This window comes from Pseudorasbora parva, chromosome 2 (genome assembly GCF_024679245.1).
Source record: "Pseudorasbora parva isolate DD20220531a chromosome 2, ASM2467924v1, whole genome shotgun sequence".
Classification (NCBI taxonomy): domain Eukaryota; kingdom Metazoa; phylum Chordata; class Actinopteri; order Cypriniformes; family Gobionidae; genus Pseudorasbora; species Pseudorasbora parva.
The window spans coordinates 44,290,754-44,307,480 of NC_090173.1; the positions used below are offsets into that span (position 1 = coordinate 44,290,754).

At 40.7% G+C, this 16,727-nt stretch overlaps 2 protein-coding genes across 3 annotated transcripts; both read right to left on the reverse strand.

Moving 5' to 3' along the window:
• Positions 1-4,646: 4,646 nt before the first annotated feature.
• On the reverse strand, positions 4,647-8,790 carry p2ry11 (purinergic receptor P2Y11). Of its 2 annotated transcripts, none has more exons than XM_067421350.1 (2): positions 8,652-8,790; positions 4,647-5,768 (listed from the first exon to the last, which is right to left on the reverse strand). In XM_067421350.1, the coding sequence occupies exon 2, from the start codon at positions 5,744-5,746 to the stop codon at positions 4,853-4,855; it is 894 nt and encodes a 297-aa protein (XP_067277451.1). In that variant the 5' UTR covers positions 5,747-5,768; positions 8,652-8,790; the 3' UTR covers positions 4,647-4,852. The 2 variants fall into 2 exon arrangements, with proteins under 2 accessions (XP_067277451.1, XP_067277459.1); XM_067421358.1 differs by lacking the exon at positions 8,652-8,790 and adding an exon at positions 7,171-7,275.
• Positions 8,791-8,812: 22 nt separating this feature from the next.
• Positions 8,813-16,582, reverse strand: ppan (peter pan homolog). The gene is made up of 12 exons (XM_067421299.1): positions 16,422-16,582; positions 16,013-16,183; positions 15,836-15,937; positions 15,497-15,547; positions 15,142-15,312; positions 14,904-14,980; positions 14,619-14,726; positions 14,315-14,438; positions 10,495-10,573; positions 10,277-10,406; positions 9,456-9,619; positions 8,813-9,370 (listed from the first exon to the last, which is right to left on the reverse strand). The coding sequence occupies exons 1-12, from the start codon at positions 16,434-16,436 to the stop codon at positions 8,994-8,996; spliced, it is 1,569 nt and encodes a 522-aa protein (XP_067277400.1). The 5' UTR covers positions 16,437-16,582; the 3' UTR covers positions 8,813-8,993.
• Between the last annotated feature and the right edge of the window lie 145 nt (positions 16,583-16,727).

Genomic DNA, 16,727 nt, shown 5'->3' on the forward strand with positions numbered 1-16,727 from the left:
TCGGTGGGCGGGGCCATAATGACGACGGCCGAGTTGCGTTTGCGTGCTTCTAGTAAACACAGAAACTGGCGAACGGCGGTCTTTTGAATCAGCTCTGGCCACGACTCTGGAAGACTTGGAGTTAAAGGGGGGGTGAAATGCTGTTTCATGCATACTGAGCTTTTTACACTGTTAAAGACTTGGATTCCCATCCTAAACATAGACAAAGTTTCAAAAACTAATGTTGGACGTTTAATGGAGTATTTCTGTGTCAAAAATACTCCTTCCGGTTTCTCACAAGTTTCGGAGAGTTTTTTTCGAGTATGGCTCGACTTGACGTGAACAGAACGGAAGGTCCTTGTGTGGGCCGTACGGGCTCTTCTCCCGGTAGGGTGCGCACGCGCGCGTGACTAGAGCGAAAGAGGAAATGCACGGCCATAAACACTAGCTCAGGTGCAGATCCAGTTGTCCATGAACACTGTTTCTGCACTGTTTGAACGCAGAAATGACGGGAAGCTTCACAACATCGTTTTAGTCCCGTCGCAAAATGGATCTCCACCGTTCACTGCTGTCAGGACTTTACCAAATCATACCAAAGAAGTGTGTTTTTGACGGAGCGGTCCCAGCGATAAAGGTTCGGTCCTGCTTTGGAAGAAGCAGCCGGTGAGTAAAACTGCTTCAAATGTCTGTGCTGTTGTCGCGTGAGTAAACATCAGTAAACTATGAGGCGCCACGTAGGATTTAAATCAAACTTCGCTTATCAATAAATACATAACACACGTGCATATACACCTATACATTACTCGCATATACATGTATACTATTGGATGTTCAAAATACATATATGAAATACACGTGCACACTAATATGAAATCCATACCAATACATATAATGTTAGTAATGAATGCATACACACTTGTGAATAACTTGCATATACATATAAACTTGATGCACACATAGACCTATAAATACTCGCATATACATATAAACTTCCATGCATGTCCTCATAAACTGCGAGTAAACACACACAAATGTTGACAGGCCACCAAATACAGTACATACCACAGAGACGGACGTCCTGCTGTTGCTGTTTCTCCTGTTCAATTTATTTCAGCCTCCGAATGATTCTGGATCATTTATCTATTAGCTGAGATCGATAGCGATGGGCTTCTCCACGCTTGAGGACGTCACTGCTTTGCACTCTTCATTCTTTAGCTCCGCCCACACGATACGCCTCCAGGCGCTCGTTTTTTTCTGGAAAGACTCGGTACAGCCCATATTTCTTTTATAAATATAATAAAACTAAAGACTTTTTGGAGATATGAATGATGCAATACTACTCTATAGGTACTCAAGATTGACATGAGATTGACTGAAACTGAGTGATCTATCAACAAGCTCTGTTTCACCTTCGTTGCTCTGGTTGGTGGTAGCGCTATCCTATCGCGTGCAGAAGGAGTTTGAAAGACAACCGTTTATCCCGCCCCTCTGATTGAGCCCTGTCAATGGTGAGTTTTCAGACCAAACATCTTTATGTGGGTCTGGCTTGTCAGGCTAATGCATTATATCTGGAAATGTATAAATCTTATATGAATTGGATACTCGCATTTGCGCCTGGCATGTAAGCAGACAGATCGGATATTCCCATGCAAGTCTTAGCCTACATCATTAAAAAAGTGACTTTTTTAAAGTCTACCTATCTAGCAATCACTACAAGTCAGTAGTGTTTCAGCACAGTAGCGGTTGCCAGATCTGCTCTAGTAACCTCAGAAAGATAATGAGTTGATGCTCATCTGTTATGTCTATAATTCTCTTTTGAATAATATATTTAACATTTTGATTTAACATTTTGATTTCGATTTAACATTCAGACTTAGCATTTAGATTTAACGTTTAACATTGAGTTGTAACATTTAATATTTAGATTTAACTATTGAAAATATCTCTAAGTTGACAAATATTGTTGTAAATGTGCTAAAAAGTGACTGTCAAAAATTCATACCAGTTTTTTTAAACATTGTTTGTTGATAAATGTGACAAAATGTTGCTGTTATTTTCAGCGTGAGCCGCTTTACAAACGGTGCCCCATACGAACCCACCTCTGACGTGTTTAACAAAAGTTATCAGGGGGCCAATATTCCAATTCCACACACAGTGAAATTATAGATAATAGAAAACCGCTTCTCGGCAGAAGATTTGTTTAAGTTTTTTTAACTGCATTGTGCCGTCCCCCACATGCCGTGAAAAAATGCTACCCTGGGCAACTGCCAAGTTCCCTTTGAGAGATGTTCCTTGTATTGCGTATTGGGAAAAACTCCTTTTCTCGAGAATATGAAGCAAAACTTTATTAATAAAGGTATCCATGTAAAGCGCAGTGCAGCTGCACGGCCATAGCCCAGCGCGAGGAGCGCTCTGATTGGCCGGGCCGCGGCAACTGCAGGAACCTATGGTGAGCGGCTGAGAGGAACGAACCAATGGGGGGCGTTCCAGAAAATCCGCCGTAAAAGGTGCTTATATTTGCATACAGGAGGCTATATAAGACCCTAATTCGCCATAGGTGTCAGGTTTTATCTCCTCCGGAAGAAGCACCGCTGTCGAACAAGCACCAGCGGAACCTGCAGCTGAGGACGACGGATTCCCCCGGTCTCCGCCTTCTCTGCCGTTCCAGCTACGCCTTCCGGCACCAGTATCCTTTTATTCTCTCTTCTTTCTAAAAGAGCGCGAGGTGTTGATTCAAATGCCTCACACCTCCTGTGGCTCATGCAGAGCTCCTCTCCTCGGCGGCGACCGTCACGTCATCTGTGTGACATGCCTTGGACGGGACCACGCACAGCTCGCTCTTTCCAGGGGCGGCTGCCCCGAGTGCGATGTGATTGCGCTGCAGACCCTTCGGGCTTGCCTCGCCACCTTCGACCAGGTCCCTCCTCCTGCCGTTGGGCTGCGCCGTAAGAAACGCCCCAACCAGAGGCTGCCAGAGCGGTCGGGCGACTGCACGCTGGATGATTCCCCGCGCCGGTCACCTTCACTCAGGAGGAACAGCGTCCCTCTCATGCAGCGGCCTGTTTGGTTTCCTTCGGTGGCCCGTCGCCAGAGGAAGACGAGAAAAGCCTCTCGACAGCCGCTTCTGGTAGCGAGTGGTCAGTTTCTGTCTCGGAGCCCCCCGCACCGCCACGAGCTTCAAAACCAATGCTGACGCGGAACTTATCCGCATGCTCTCTAAGGCCGTGGAAGACCTCAGACTCGAGTGGTCCCAGCCCGAAGAGCCAACGCGCAGCAGACTGGACGAGTGGTACCTAGAAAGCCGCCGCCTCTCTTCTCCTCAGAAGCCTGCGCCGTTCTTCCCTGAGGTACACGACGAGCTTACTAAATCTTGGAAGTCGCCCTACTCTGCTCGCGCGAGGTCCGCTTTTTCCCCAGCACTCTCTATCGTCGACGGCGCCAAGGAAAAAGGCCACGAGTCTCTTCCCCCCCTCGAAGAGGCTGTCGCCGCACACCTCTGCCCGCCCTCCTCCAGAGTATGGCAGGCCTGGGCGCAGCACCCTTCCAAGCCCTGCCGCACCACCTTTGCTCTCGCCGGCCGAGCATATGCCTCTGCTGGCCAGGCTTCCGCGGCCCTTCACACCATGGCTGTCCTTCAGGTGTTCCAGGCCAGACTTCTCCGCTCTTTGGACGAGTCTGTCCCCGACTCCGAAGCTTTGAAGGACCTTCGCAGCGCGACGGACTTGGCCCTTCGTGCTACTAAAGCCACTGCGCAAGCCATTGGAAAGAATATGGCTAACCTGACGGTCTTAGAGAGGCACCTTTGGCTGAATTGGAGCAGAATCTCATTGAGCCCCATGTTAAAATTCCCAACTTTACAGAAAAAATAAAATAAAACAGCCTGGTACAAATTGTGGTTTTAGCCTATACAGCTAATTTTGCCCTTCATGTCAACGGTGAGGGGGGTGAATTATTTTTTTAAAACTCATTCGTTTACATAATATAAAGCCTTAAAGTTCTGCATAATTATGGGTGTGGTTACTTTAAGTGACAGGTGGATAGCCATTTATCTGCCGTCGATAGATATTGTGTCACCGAAGCTCCGCCCACATTCCATCTTTTTGCCCATTTTCCGGGAGTGACACGTGATGACTCGCTCGCAAGATGGCAACGCTCAGTATCACTACTGACTTTGTGATTGGTAGATAGGAGGTTGGAGCTTCAGGCCAAAACATCAACATCAGTTAAGGGCTGCAACAACAAGTTTTAATTGACAATATCCTGGCCAGACTACTGTTGTCAGTGGTAGGCTATAAGTATTTGAAATTAACATGACATTTCAGGGCCATTTTTTTGATTAATTGAAATACATTTCTTACATACAATTGCTTTAAAGGTATTTTACTTAGTAGAATTTTACTAGTAGATTGTGTGCAACAGGTTTTTCCAGCACAGTTTTGACAATTAGAGACTTTAGAAATTTGCATATTAAATATGATAAACAGCATGCTGGTTCACTGGAATTATGTAGCCTATAGTTTGGCTCTTAGTTTTCTGGATACTTTCTCTCCTCTGCATGTGCCTATTTTTCTTTTATAGTTTCTTGTACTTATGAACATTATTAGTTGTGCAGAAGTCCAATGAAAGTTATGCATTCTCTTAAATATATTTAATTTTTTTTTTTTTTTTTTTTTTTTTGCAGCTTCAAAACACATATCAAGTATTTTAATGGTCAGTCACACTCATGCTTTTCAATACAAAAACAACACAAGGAAAATGTTTTTGCATTTGTCTATGTGGTTTGAGGTTTTCAGACGTTGCAAGCATTACAAGAAAATTGGCCTCCAGGAAGCCACCGCGTGGGTTTTGATAAAAGATACCGAATGTTTGAGTGTTAGTCATCTGAGCTCTTTCCACAGCAAACTGTCCGTATGCTGTCAAACACAGCCATGTACAAAAGCGGATGCAAGCACATGTTCAGAGTAGTCAGGCCTTTTGACACTTGATATGAATTGTACACAAAGCTCTTCCTTTGTTTCACCATCTTCAGATACTCATGGTACGACTGCAGAACGTGATAGGGCACAAAAGACGTGGCGTAAAGGATGCAGACCAGAGCGACCATCAGAGCCACTTTCCTCTTCTCTAGTGCGGTTATGTTTTTATTTTTTAGAATGGTCCAAATCACACCCAAATAAGATGCAAAAGTAACTACCAAGGGAATCATGCAGCCTACAACCATAAGAAACAGCTTGTACTTAAAATGGGAATGTTGCAGGTTTTCATCGTGGCATGAGACGCACAGAGTTGTGTTGCCTTTCAATTCGGTTCCAGCAAATTTGAAGACTGGCGATGAAGCAATGATCACGACGAACCAAGTCAGCACGCTTGCGATCTTCGCGTGTTTAGGGCGCACGTAGCTCCGGGTGAAGAAGGGGTAAACTATGGCGATATATCTGTTGAGGCTGATGCACATAATGAAGAATATGCTGACGTAGAGGTTGCAGTTGAAGAGGAAGCGTTCGATTTTGCATGCAGCATCTCCAAAGGTCCAGTGCTTGTCCTTGGCATAGTAAACGATGAGCAAAGGAAAGGTCAGGACGTAAAGAACGTCACAGATGACCAGGTTACAGGAGAACACTACTCCAGTGTGCCAGTTCTGCCTCTCTCTGGTCACCAGGAGCCACAGGGCAAACAAATTCCCCACCAGAGCCACGCACATCTCAATGCTAAACATGGGGGGCAGGAGATAGACTTGAAACTTATATACTTCTGAACTGCTGTTCATTGTCTCTGGTGTTCTCTGACCCCTAAAAAATACAAACAGAGTTGGTAGTGTTACTCCTTAACCAGTTATTTGGTTGTTTGACAAAAACTTCTGAAACGTGTGCATTATTGGCGAAAGTTTTTTGCAACTGATTTTACTGCCAATTGAACATTTACATTATAAGGCTCTTTGAAATGGAAAAGGGTTTTTTAGATTTAAATGTCCTTAATGTTAAAGGGGTTGGAAAGATGAATCTGTATTTAAACTGGGTCATAAATGTAGTAGAAATGTGAAATTATTTTTTAATTTGGTGCCTTCTAGACTGAGATAAGGCAGAACATTTATTTTTGTCTCATGGGGATGAAAGACTACAATTCCCAGAATGCTTCGCTGCCCTGTTAGGCCATTCCCAAAGTCACCGCTACTGGATTACAGTGACTGAGTTAGAAAACAGACACTACAATTAAATACTGAACGTGTCTGTTCAATATAATGATCGTGTCGGCGCATGAGTCTCACAGCACTAACTTTTAGTCAGATTACATTTAACGTCATAAACAATCACTTGATTATACTCCAGGGTTTCTACTGATACAAAGCTATATGCTAATCGCTGAAGTAATCCTTTAAAGGGGTGGTTCTGTTTTTTTTTCTAGGCTTGGTTGCGTTTATGGGGCGTAGTACATGGGCGTCGGAACCATTGTGTGTGGGTGGGACAAGACCCACCCACTTTTTAAGACCAATGATATTGGACCCACTCACTTTTATTGTCTCTAATTCAGCACGTCTGCTTACATTGACTACCCCTTAACCTTAAGAAACTTAAGAAACTTATTATTAAACACATGTTAAATGCTTTATTTCCCCTTTTCTAATATTTTCTAATTTTTTTACCTTGCGAGTGTGGCAAAAGGCGGATTAAAACCTATACTATATATATACTACGCGATATGCGTCAAAACTTAATGCCATACGTCTTACCCCTACTCTATAGCAACAATAAATAGTTCTGTGATTTATGTAATTTTGTCTGGCCCAATCAATCGTTTAGTAAACGGCACTTTTTCTGTCTGGATACGGAGCATAAAAAACATGCAACTTGTTCATTATCATTATCTGTGAAACTGTTGATTTCTATGGCAGTTAAATGAATATAGCCTTTTATTAGAGTATTGGTATTGACTGGTTTGAGGTCTTTTTTGGTATAGGAAAGGGATATGGCCTAAAACGCACCATAATGCAGGAAATCACATCTATGAAATCATTTTTTTTTCTTCTGGGGGAGAACCCCCAGACTCCCCGCAAAACAATTTCCCCACCTATCATATTTTGTCTTAGCCGCTACTGACCCACCCACTTTTTATTTGCTTCCGACGCCCATGGCGCAGTATAACATGTCTTGATACTTTTTTTTTTTTTAACGCTGTATTTTTCTTATATTTTACCTTTATTCCACACCGCTGTCTCCACTTTCCTTTAAACGGCTTGTTTGCTTCCTGCTTTTATGAAGCCCATCTTTCCGAAAAACGCAATGGTCATAGATTGGTTAGATGGCCAAATGTAGTTTCCTGTATTTTTATTGGCTGAAGTGAAACGATACGCCCCTTATCATTACAGGCAGAAGTTACATCTGGGGCGGTGTTTATGTTAATAGCAAGGGTTTATGACATCACCAACCCGAGAAGAAGCTCATTGTGGTCCAAACTGGCCGTTTTTGTAGGCAATAAACTACTGTAACTTTAAAAGACAATATCTCCGTTTGCATTGAACTTTCAGCGCTGTAACTTTGCTCAAGCAGCAACATTACACACTAACTAAAGTTAAAAAAGTGAAATCACATGCAACCACCCCTTTAGGAAGAAAACTCTTCTCTGGCATTCCTTTAAAAAATGTTTTTAAAACCTTTATTTTGGACCATCGGTTATAAAATGAACAAACAATACTTTAACTTTTTTTTCATAATGTTTAACTTTTTAAACAATAGTTTTTAACTTGGTTGATGTTCATTATACTACATATATGTAAGGGTAACACTTTATATTAAGGTACATTTGTTAACTTGAACTAATGATAAACCACATTTATAAACCATTATTTACCTTTGTTAATTTCAACATTTACTAACGCATTAAAATCTATCCAACATTAGTTAATGCACTGTGAAATAACACGAACAGCTGGATTTTTATGAACGAACGTTAACAAAGATTAACCAATGCTGAACAGGTGTTGTTCACTGTTAGTTCATGTTAACTAATACCTTACTGTAAAGTGTTACCCACTTAAGATTTCAAGTTGTACAGTATAAATGACCATTTTCCGTTGTTAGTTTCCACACCAAATGCATTAACAAACGTTTAATTAATCTTGTTTGAAATTCAACTCATCTGCTTTTTGTCATGTAATTTTAAAAATGATTTTTTACCAACAACATACTTTCACATTATCATTTTTGTTTAAAAAAATAAGTCTCTTCAGCACATGCAAACAAATTTACACGCAAAAGCCATTTATAATTCTTTGTTTTTAGGCTAATGCTACAATGCTATTTGTTTTAATAAACAAATTTTCATAATATGCATCCATTTCAAAAACATTTCATATTTGGAAATATGGGAAAAACTCTCAAAGGGTTTATCAAAAACAATTTCAACACATAAGACTCAAGCACAAATAAATCAACATCAAGTATAGTCATAAATCAGTTACCCTTTATTCATCTGACACATGTAATATGTTGAAACACATCGACTTCTTGCTCACGAGCACGTGCAAAAGGAACGCAACAGAAACAAACCTTGGGTTCTTTTTATAGTATAATCTGCATCTGTTCTTTAATTGTATGGAATTGTGTATCAATCTTGTACATTTAAAAGTAGAAGCTTTATTAAAGTAAAAGTCAAATAAACAAGCTGATAAAACTTACCAAATACTCCGACAGTCTCTCTTGAAACGGAGTCAAACTTCCTGTCTCTGTGCAAGGGGTGCACTTTATTTTTTGTTCAGAGGTGTGAAATCACTCAGGCAAGTAGAGTCATGCACACTTGCATGACTGCAAGGAATATAAACGACCACAACAAAAGCTGCTCGGCGGTTTAAAAATTTATTGGCAACTGCAACCAACTCCATGAACATTTATACAAGTCTGACATTACTCGAGATTATTGCTGATGTTTGCATGGAAATACATCAGTCATGACGAATCAGTGAAGCAACAGTCCCACCTTGTGGTTCAGCGTTTTTAGATGCGTCCACCATCATTTTCATTTCAACTTTTTCCTTTTTTGTGCTTGAAGTCCTTTTTTCCTCCAGCGCCTTTCTGCCGTTTCATACCAGCACGTCCTTTAAACGTTTTCTGTCCACCGTACTTCTTACCGGTTTCTCCTTTTTTCTGCCCTGCAAATCTATTGGCCTTTCCCCCCCTTTTGCCAAACGTCTTGCCTCCTTCACTCTTCCTAAAGCGGTTTCTTCCCTCTACCGCTTTTCTATCCCCAAACCGCTGACCCCCAGGTTTCTTCCCCCTGTCAGATGACTTAAAACTCTTCTTGTCTTGGGGAGGGCCCTTCCCTGGTGACAGCTTCCTCTTTTTAAAGGGTTTCAGTGAATTTCCGTGGCCACGCTTCCTTTTTGCGCCAGGAAACATGTCTGAGATGGGGTTAAAGAACAAAATGAACACCCCTGTAAATAATAGCAGTAAAACAAGTGCAAATAATTGAGAATGAAACTATACCTTCATCTGGTTCTTCCCCTACAGCCTCTCTGTAATAATCTGCTTCGTCTTCAGACTCCTCAGCTGGAGGCTTGTCCTCCTGGTTCCCAGGATCCTCCACTTCATCATCTGACACCTGCCCTTCCTGCTGCCACTTTCTCTTGATGCCCTCTAAGCTTCTTTTCCTTTAAGAAATTAAATACTTTTAGGGCCAAATACTATATCTTTAACATAAAAAAAGACAGATATAATACTGTTTACAGGTGTTCATAAAGTCTCAGGAGCTAAAACCCAATACAGGTGAACTATCATAACAGCCTGGGCCAGCCGACCAATCAGAAGCCCCATTTACACCTGGTATAAATCCTGTTGTTGTGGGTTATTTTGTGATTTTTGAGTCGACTGAAATGCTGATTATGCAGTTTTTTTTCGTGACATTTTGACTCTGTGTCATGAACATGCATTCAAAGTTTCAGAACACTGACGTGTTTTGACATGCACACATCTATTTGGTTTGTGATGCTCATGGGTCAATTTGACCCACATTTTAAATGTACTACAGCAACTGTAAAGACCCAAAACAAACAATACTTGGCTATTTTTTTATGCTGGAAAGTAGCTTTTCCCCACAAATTGTAAAAATTAGCATTCATTTTTCAAGCTCTCTGAAATACCATTTAACCCATGTGGTTTTTCTTGAAATTGGGACTTTCCATTAGGGTCATGAACATGCATGCAAAGCAGGCTTGCTACGATAGTCTGTGTTGCCAGCGTTCAGACTCAACAACGGTTACATCACTTTTCCATCACCAACCAGAGCAGCAGATAGATGGTCTACTCACTTGTTCTGATCACGTTTTTCTTTTTTTAGAGCAACGTTCTCTTCTTGTTTTCTCTTCCGCTCTTCTTTCTCTTTCAGACGAGCTTCCTTCCTCTTTAGCATCTCCTGAAGCTCTTCCTCTGTTCTTGAGACTGCAGACAGAGCACATTAATTCAGGTATATGACCAGTAATGACTAAATTTTGTTTCTAAATGGTCTCTTACCCAAAGCTATACTTACTGATGGAATGATGAAGCACGTTTCCTTCTCCCATGCCTTCTAATATCTTTACCAGCTGCAAAGTCATTCTGGGGCCAATCTATAGCAGAACAGACACCCATCATTTTTCAGTAAACAAACTGTTCCAACCGTCCAAATGTTTTATAGGTTTAATTCACGCAAAAAAAAAAAAAAAAAAAATTGTGTCCCATAATTTACTCACCCTCAAGCAAACACCTATGTGTATGATTATCTTCTTAAAGCCACAATTAGTTATATTTTTAAAATCCTGGCTCTTCCAAGCTTTATAATGGGATTGAATGGTATTGAATGAGGTTTTGGAAGTCCAAAAACAGTGCATCCATCCACCATAAAATTAACCCATACGACACCAGGGGGTTAATAAAGGTCTTTTGAAGCAATATGTGTACATAAAATAACCATATTTATAACTTAAAATATAAAATCACTGGCTTCCTGTAATGGCCTTACACAAGTAAAGTTATGGCGAAAGAGTAACCAGTGTTTTGTTTCATCAATACATAATGCGTGTGGTCAGGAGTCACACTGCTGCCAGAACTAGACTCACGTACGGCCGTCTGTCGGAAGCAAATGATTATAGTATAAAAGGTTTTAAATGGATATTTTTTATTTATTTTTTAAGTATTGCTTAGCTTCACTTCAAGCCTTTATTAACCACCTGGAGTCGCATGGTTTACTTTTATAATGGATGGATGCACTTTTTTGGCAGGGCTCTCAAGTCTCACGCACTGAGCGTGAGACACACGCATTTCAACCCATTCACACGCTCACACGCCACACCTTGTATTTCTCACGCAGAGAAATCGCCAGGGTAATATGCGCGCTATTAGAGGAGTCAAGCGAGTTCCCCATAGAGTTCTGACGGCCCTGCTACGCACCAGTTAATCTAATAAAAATAGAGACCGAACAGCCAATCATAAAATAGATTTGCTGTATCTGGGTAAGATAAATATTCCCTGCATTTTGCTGTACGTTATTGCGCTCTCACTCAGTGCTCTTCTGCACTCGTGAATGCGGTGATGGACAGCTGTCCTCATTCCACTGGTGTTTGGATGTGATTTTTTTTAAAACTCACTTTCATTAATTAATTTATTAAAAGTAACTCCATTTTGTAAGATCATTTTCATTTAAGTAATAATTCCAAACATCACGAGGCAGACGACACTAGTGATCAAATACAGTCGAGTTATTAACCCGCTCCACAGCACCACCCAGTGGATTTAGTTAAAACTGCGAGATTTAGAGGGATTTATCATGGATTCACTGCATTTGCGGCCAGCGAAGCAATATAGTAAAATTTCAATATTATTTTTATTTTTCGAACATTAATTACAGATCAAATATATTCGTGCTCACCCCTATTTATGGAAGCTGAAGTGTAGCGATATAAAATTTGCAATGCAATATATAAAATGGCAATGCATTTCAAAATTTACATTTACATTTTCCATACCATGTGTGCATCATTTGGAGCAAAATAATAATTCAAATTGAATAATATAATTTACATTTGCTATTTCCTACACTAGTTTTAACATAAAATTTAAACATAAATTGTATATTGTAGGCTAATACTTTATATAAGTTGCAAAATTAAAATTAAAATGTATTACAGAAATAATTAGATGTGTTTAACATGTTCAAGCAATTCCAAAAATTATGCCACGTCAACGCACTAGCCATTATTTTTAATGGAAAGGAGACATAGGTGTTATTCAAGAATTAATTAAATTTTGCATGGTTCCAAAAAATTTTTTTTTTAACATTTTGTTATTTTAACTGAATTCAGAAATGCTTTTGAAATTAAAAACTTTGCTTTTAATAAACAAAATACATATTTGAAATAAAGACTGTTTGGAGTTGGGTGCTCCGTTCCCTGAATCCACAGCCTTTGTTGTTATTTTGAGTGTGTACACAAATAAAAGTAGACAGTTTATAATTATGTCTTGTACTTAGCCTATCTGTATGGCTAAAAAATGATGGGGTATTGGTTTGGGAGTTGTTTCCGCTGTCATAAAGAGAGGAAAACATACAACCATACTGATATAGCAAACAATAATCATAGGCAGCTTGTCTAAGATTATTTGAGAGTAAAATAATCTCTGTTGTAAACCACAGCTCACTTCAGCGCGACCGTGCTCATGTTAAGGTGCCACCAACCCCTGGGCTGAAGGCCTCAAAAACCTACTACCAACACCAATAAACAACACTAACCATTCTCTCTCTCTCTCTCTCTCTCTCTCTCTCTCTCTCTCTCTCTCTCTCTCTCTCTCTCTCTCTCTCTCTCTCTCTCTCACAAACACACTAATTAAATACATATTTATTTTATTTGTACGAATTTGTCATTTTTCATATCAGACCCCCGTACCCAGCCAAACCCACGGCCGAAATCTCACTCTGAACTCAGTTCAAAACTTGAGAGCCCTGTTTTGGGTTTCAAAATCTGTGGTCCCATTCATTCTCATTATAAAGCTTAGGAGAGCCAGGATTTTTAGGGCCCGAGGACTGATGGTGTAAGGACAGCATTGGAATTGCTCTGTGTCTTATTATTATTCTGCTGCTCTGAAATGAATCGCTTTGAGGGCCTAAACATGCTCAAAAATTTACAAAACTTTGCAAACGCGTTAGAAGTGGCAATAATGTTCATTTGATAGGGGTTTCAGAATAAGGCATGTCAAAATAGCACCACATACCCACACTCTCCTGATATGAAATCTGAAAACCTAACAGGAAGTCAGATGTTGCAAATGTTGCAAATTTTGCCATTTGCAGACGTTGTACTTTAATCAACTACGGCTAGAGATTTAATCAGATTATCATATTTGGTGAGTCTGATGTAAAGGCTTGTGCCACGTTACATTGCGAAGATCTTGAGGTTTTCCTGAAGAGTGTGTCTTGTCTGTGGTGGACTCACAAATGTCGATGTTTTGCCATGAAACAGGAAGTTGTTGTAGGTCAGGCAAACAATGTCCAAACTGCCCCAAACTTCACGTTTTATTTGAGTTCTGAACTGAAGACATCTACACACCAAAATTCAGTTAGCCATAGTGTCACCTGCTGGCAGCAGGAAGTGGGGCATATTGAAATGACTTTGCCATATTTCTCCTACCCACTAGAATGCACATCACCCACTATTCATTGCTTTCTCTGCGGTCACCGGGTGATGGTGGTCCTAGGTGCAAGGGCCCTTTCATCACTGCTTGCAGCTTTAATTTTTTTATATAACCGAGTTTGGCTGAAAGATGAGAGTCCTATACACCTAGGATGGCTTGAGGGAGAGTAAATTATGGGATCATTTTCATTTTTGGGTGAATAATCTTTAAGGGGGCAGCAGTGGCTCACGTAGGTTGGTGGTTCGATCCCCTATTCCACCTGACCAAGTGTCGAGCTGTCCATGAACAAGACACCTAATGTAAAGCGCTTTGGATGGCCATGGGTGTGTTAAAAGCACTATATGGAGCGGCAGTGGCTCATGTAGGTTGGCTACAAACCGGAGGTTGGTGGTTCGATCTCCGTTTCCACCTGACCTAGTGTTGAGGTGTCCATGAGCAAGACAACCCCAGCTGCTCACGACAAGCTGGATGGTGCCTTGCATGGCTGACACCGCCGTCGGCGTGTGAATGGGTGAATGTGAGGCAATATTTAAATCACTTTGGATGGCCATAGGTCTGTTAAAAGCGCTATATAAATGCAGTCCATTAACCATTTATATAAATGCAGTTCCAATTATCATTTAAAGCCCCATTGGCTTAAAACTTGGCCCTGAACTTAACTAGTGGCTTGCAAGGGGTTTCCTCACCTCAGTTAACCGAACAGCACTCTGTTGGGAGGCCATATTCCCACGACCCGAGTACACCTGAGGAAGCTCCGTGATGTTGTGATCTCCGTCCTGCTCTGCCTCGCTCTCAGAAAGGTTGACACCTCTAAAGTGCAACGGACAACGAAAGCGTGACTTATAAAACCATTTACTTAAATTACAAATACAAGTAGAAAGCTAGTGCATCAGAGCGTTTACTTCGAAACATCACTGTTCCATCAATTATAACACATTTCATCATTTGCATTAAATTATGTGGACGATCTCCAGCTAATGATAGACTAACTTCATGAGGAGCTCACTGATGTCTTCAAGCTTGTTCATGTTGGGGAACTTCTCCTGCATGAGCTTCTTCACCCCACGACTCATGCCCACGGGCACCACCTTCAGGCTACTGCAGAAGGACATGGAAAGGGTTAGGAGATATCGTAAAAACAACCATCACCAGAGTGCATTCGTTGTAGGGTGCATCAGTGCGTTTACTTTGAAAACAAATCACAGAAAGTCATGTTTCAAAGCTTCATCATGTGCACATTTACTGTTACAAAAAAAACAAATCCAGGCTACTCACTAATGACGAAACTCTACCTCCTGAGACACCGGGTCATAATTTAACAGCACACATCTCTTTATGCAGTTGAGGTTGAGCTGAGAAACAAGAGTTTAAAGATTAAAACAAGCACAAAACCTTCATGTGTCAACAACAAGAGGAAAGAACATCAGCAGGTTGTTCACTTCACTGATCTCAGAAGACTATACGTTCATCATGCGTGGAGAGAGAAAAAAAGTTACAGCTGTGAGGGAGTTACCTTGTGCACATTGATTGAGGGAAACATGTTCTGGAACATGGTGGCCATCAGCTTGATATGCATGCCCTCTATGCCAAAATTATTCAGCACTAACAAAGGATGATGGGTAAACTGCTGTTCATGCATCCTGTGCCTCTTTAAAGATGAAACTACATCTTTGATGAGTGTGTACTGGAACAAAGAGACAATTTACTTATAGAACAAACACATTTAAAAGAGCATTCATAATGCGTTCAAAGACACATCAGTGCGTTTACTTTGAAAAGACATCACTCAACAGTCAAAATATTAAAAAATGTCATCATTTGTGCCATCGGATATGGGAAATCAAATCAAAGATAGTGCAGTCACATACCTTTGCAACACGGAAATATAACGTTGGACCTTTGGGAAGCCGTGCAAGCCTCTGTGAAGAAAGAGTAATTTAAGTTGTAAAATCATTGAAAAATGAATTCATGACCCACAAGCTTGCAGTCAATTGTAAGACGGGCAGAGTTTAAGTAGACTAAATATTTGAAGACTTTCAAACGTCATTCAGTGAGGAGTCTGCCATTTCACTGAAAGATTGAGTTGATATTACAGTAAAAAAAATAAAAAGAAGAGAAAAATATAGACTGAAGAAGTGTTTACAACAAGAGTAATATGCATTAAGAAAATAGACATGTTTTTTCTGTCATAATGCAAACTTACTCACCATGTTTACACTATTTTCTGTTTTGGTAAATATTGAGAAGTGCGTGATTCCTAAAGGTCCAGCCACAGCAACGAAATCTTTCAAGACGTTTTTCTTCCGCACCTGCAAAACATGTCAACTGTTTTAGACGAGACTTGAATGAGAGCAAAGTTGAGCAGCATTAATCGCGAGGAGCACCTTTAAAGATCGGGCAGTGAAAGGCTCCATGACTCGTCTCATGTCCAGCACCAGCTGACCGACATTCTTGCCGACCTGTCCACGGTGGAACACGAAGGTGTGCGGCACAGTGGAGTAAGACTCCTCCGCCACACGGCTGGTTGCCTCACGGGCTTTCTTCTGGTTCTTAGTCTTTAAGATGAAAACAGAAACGTAAGATAACAAACAACTCTTTATTTTACCCTCAATGAAATTTTACCCTCAATGAAATTATCTTAAGGACTACACTGTCATACGCGAATTAATCATTTTCATATCTCCTATCAACAACGACATTTAACGTAGATATTGCACAAATAAAGACAGGCGGACTAACTTTAGCTGTGTCTGAAAGTATACCGTTACCGCTGGAAGCAAGTTAAACACATACCTTTGTTTTCCCCATTTTTTTTTTTTAGAATAGTACAACTTTTCCAAGAGGACAGTGGAAAGCTGATCCTGACTTTAAAGCGAAAATCTTAGGTAAAATATCTCACATGTCTCGTTACCTAGCTTCCATCTTGAAATTCTGCTGTTAACCATGTGGCATGGTTGCGCATGCGCATAAGCAGCGTAGTAGCGTGGTGGATGTTTGATTGCGCCGTCTTTTGGATGGGATGAATTCCTACATATACATGCATTGGTAAGTTAAAAGCGATGATATTAGTTTATTTTTCTAATACCGAACACAAAATAA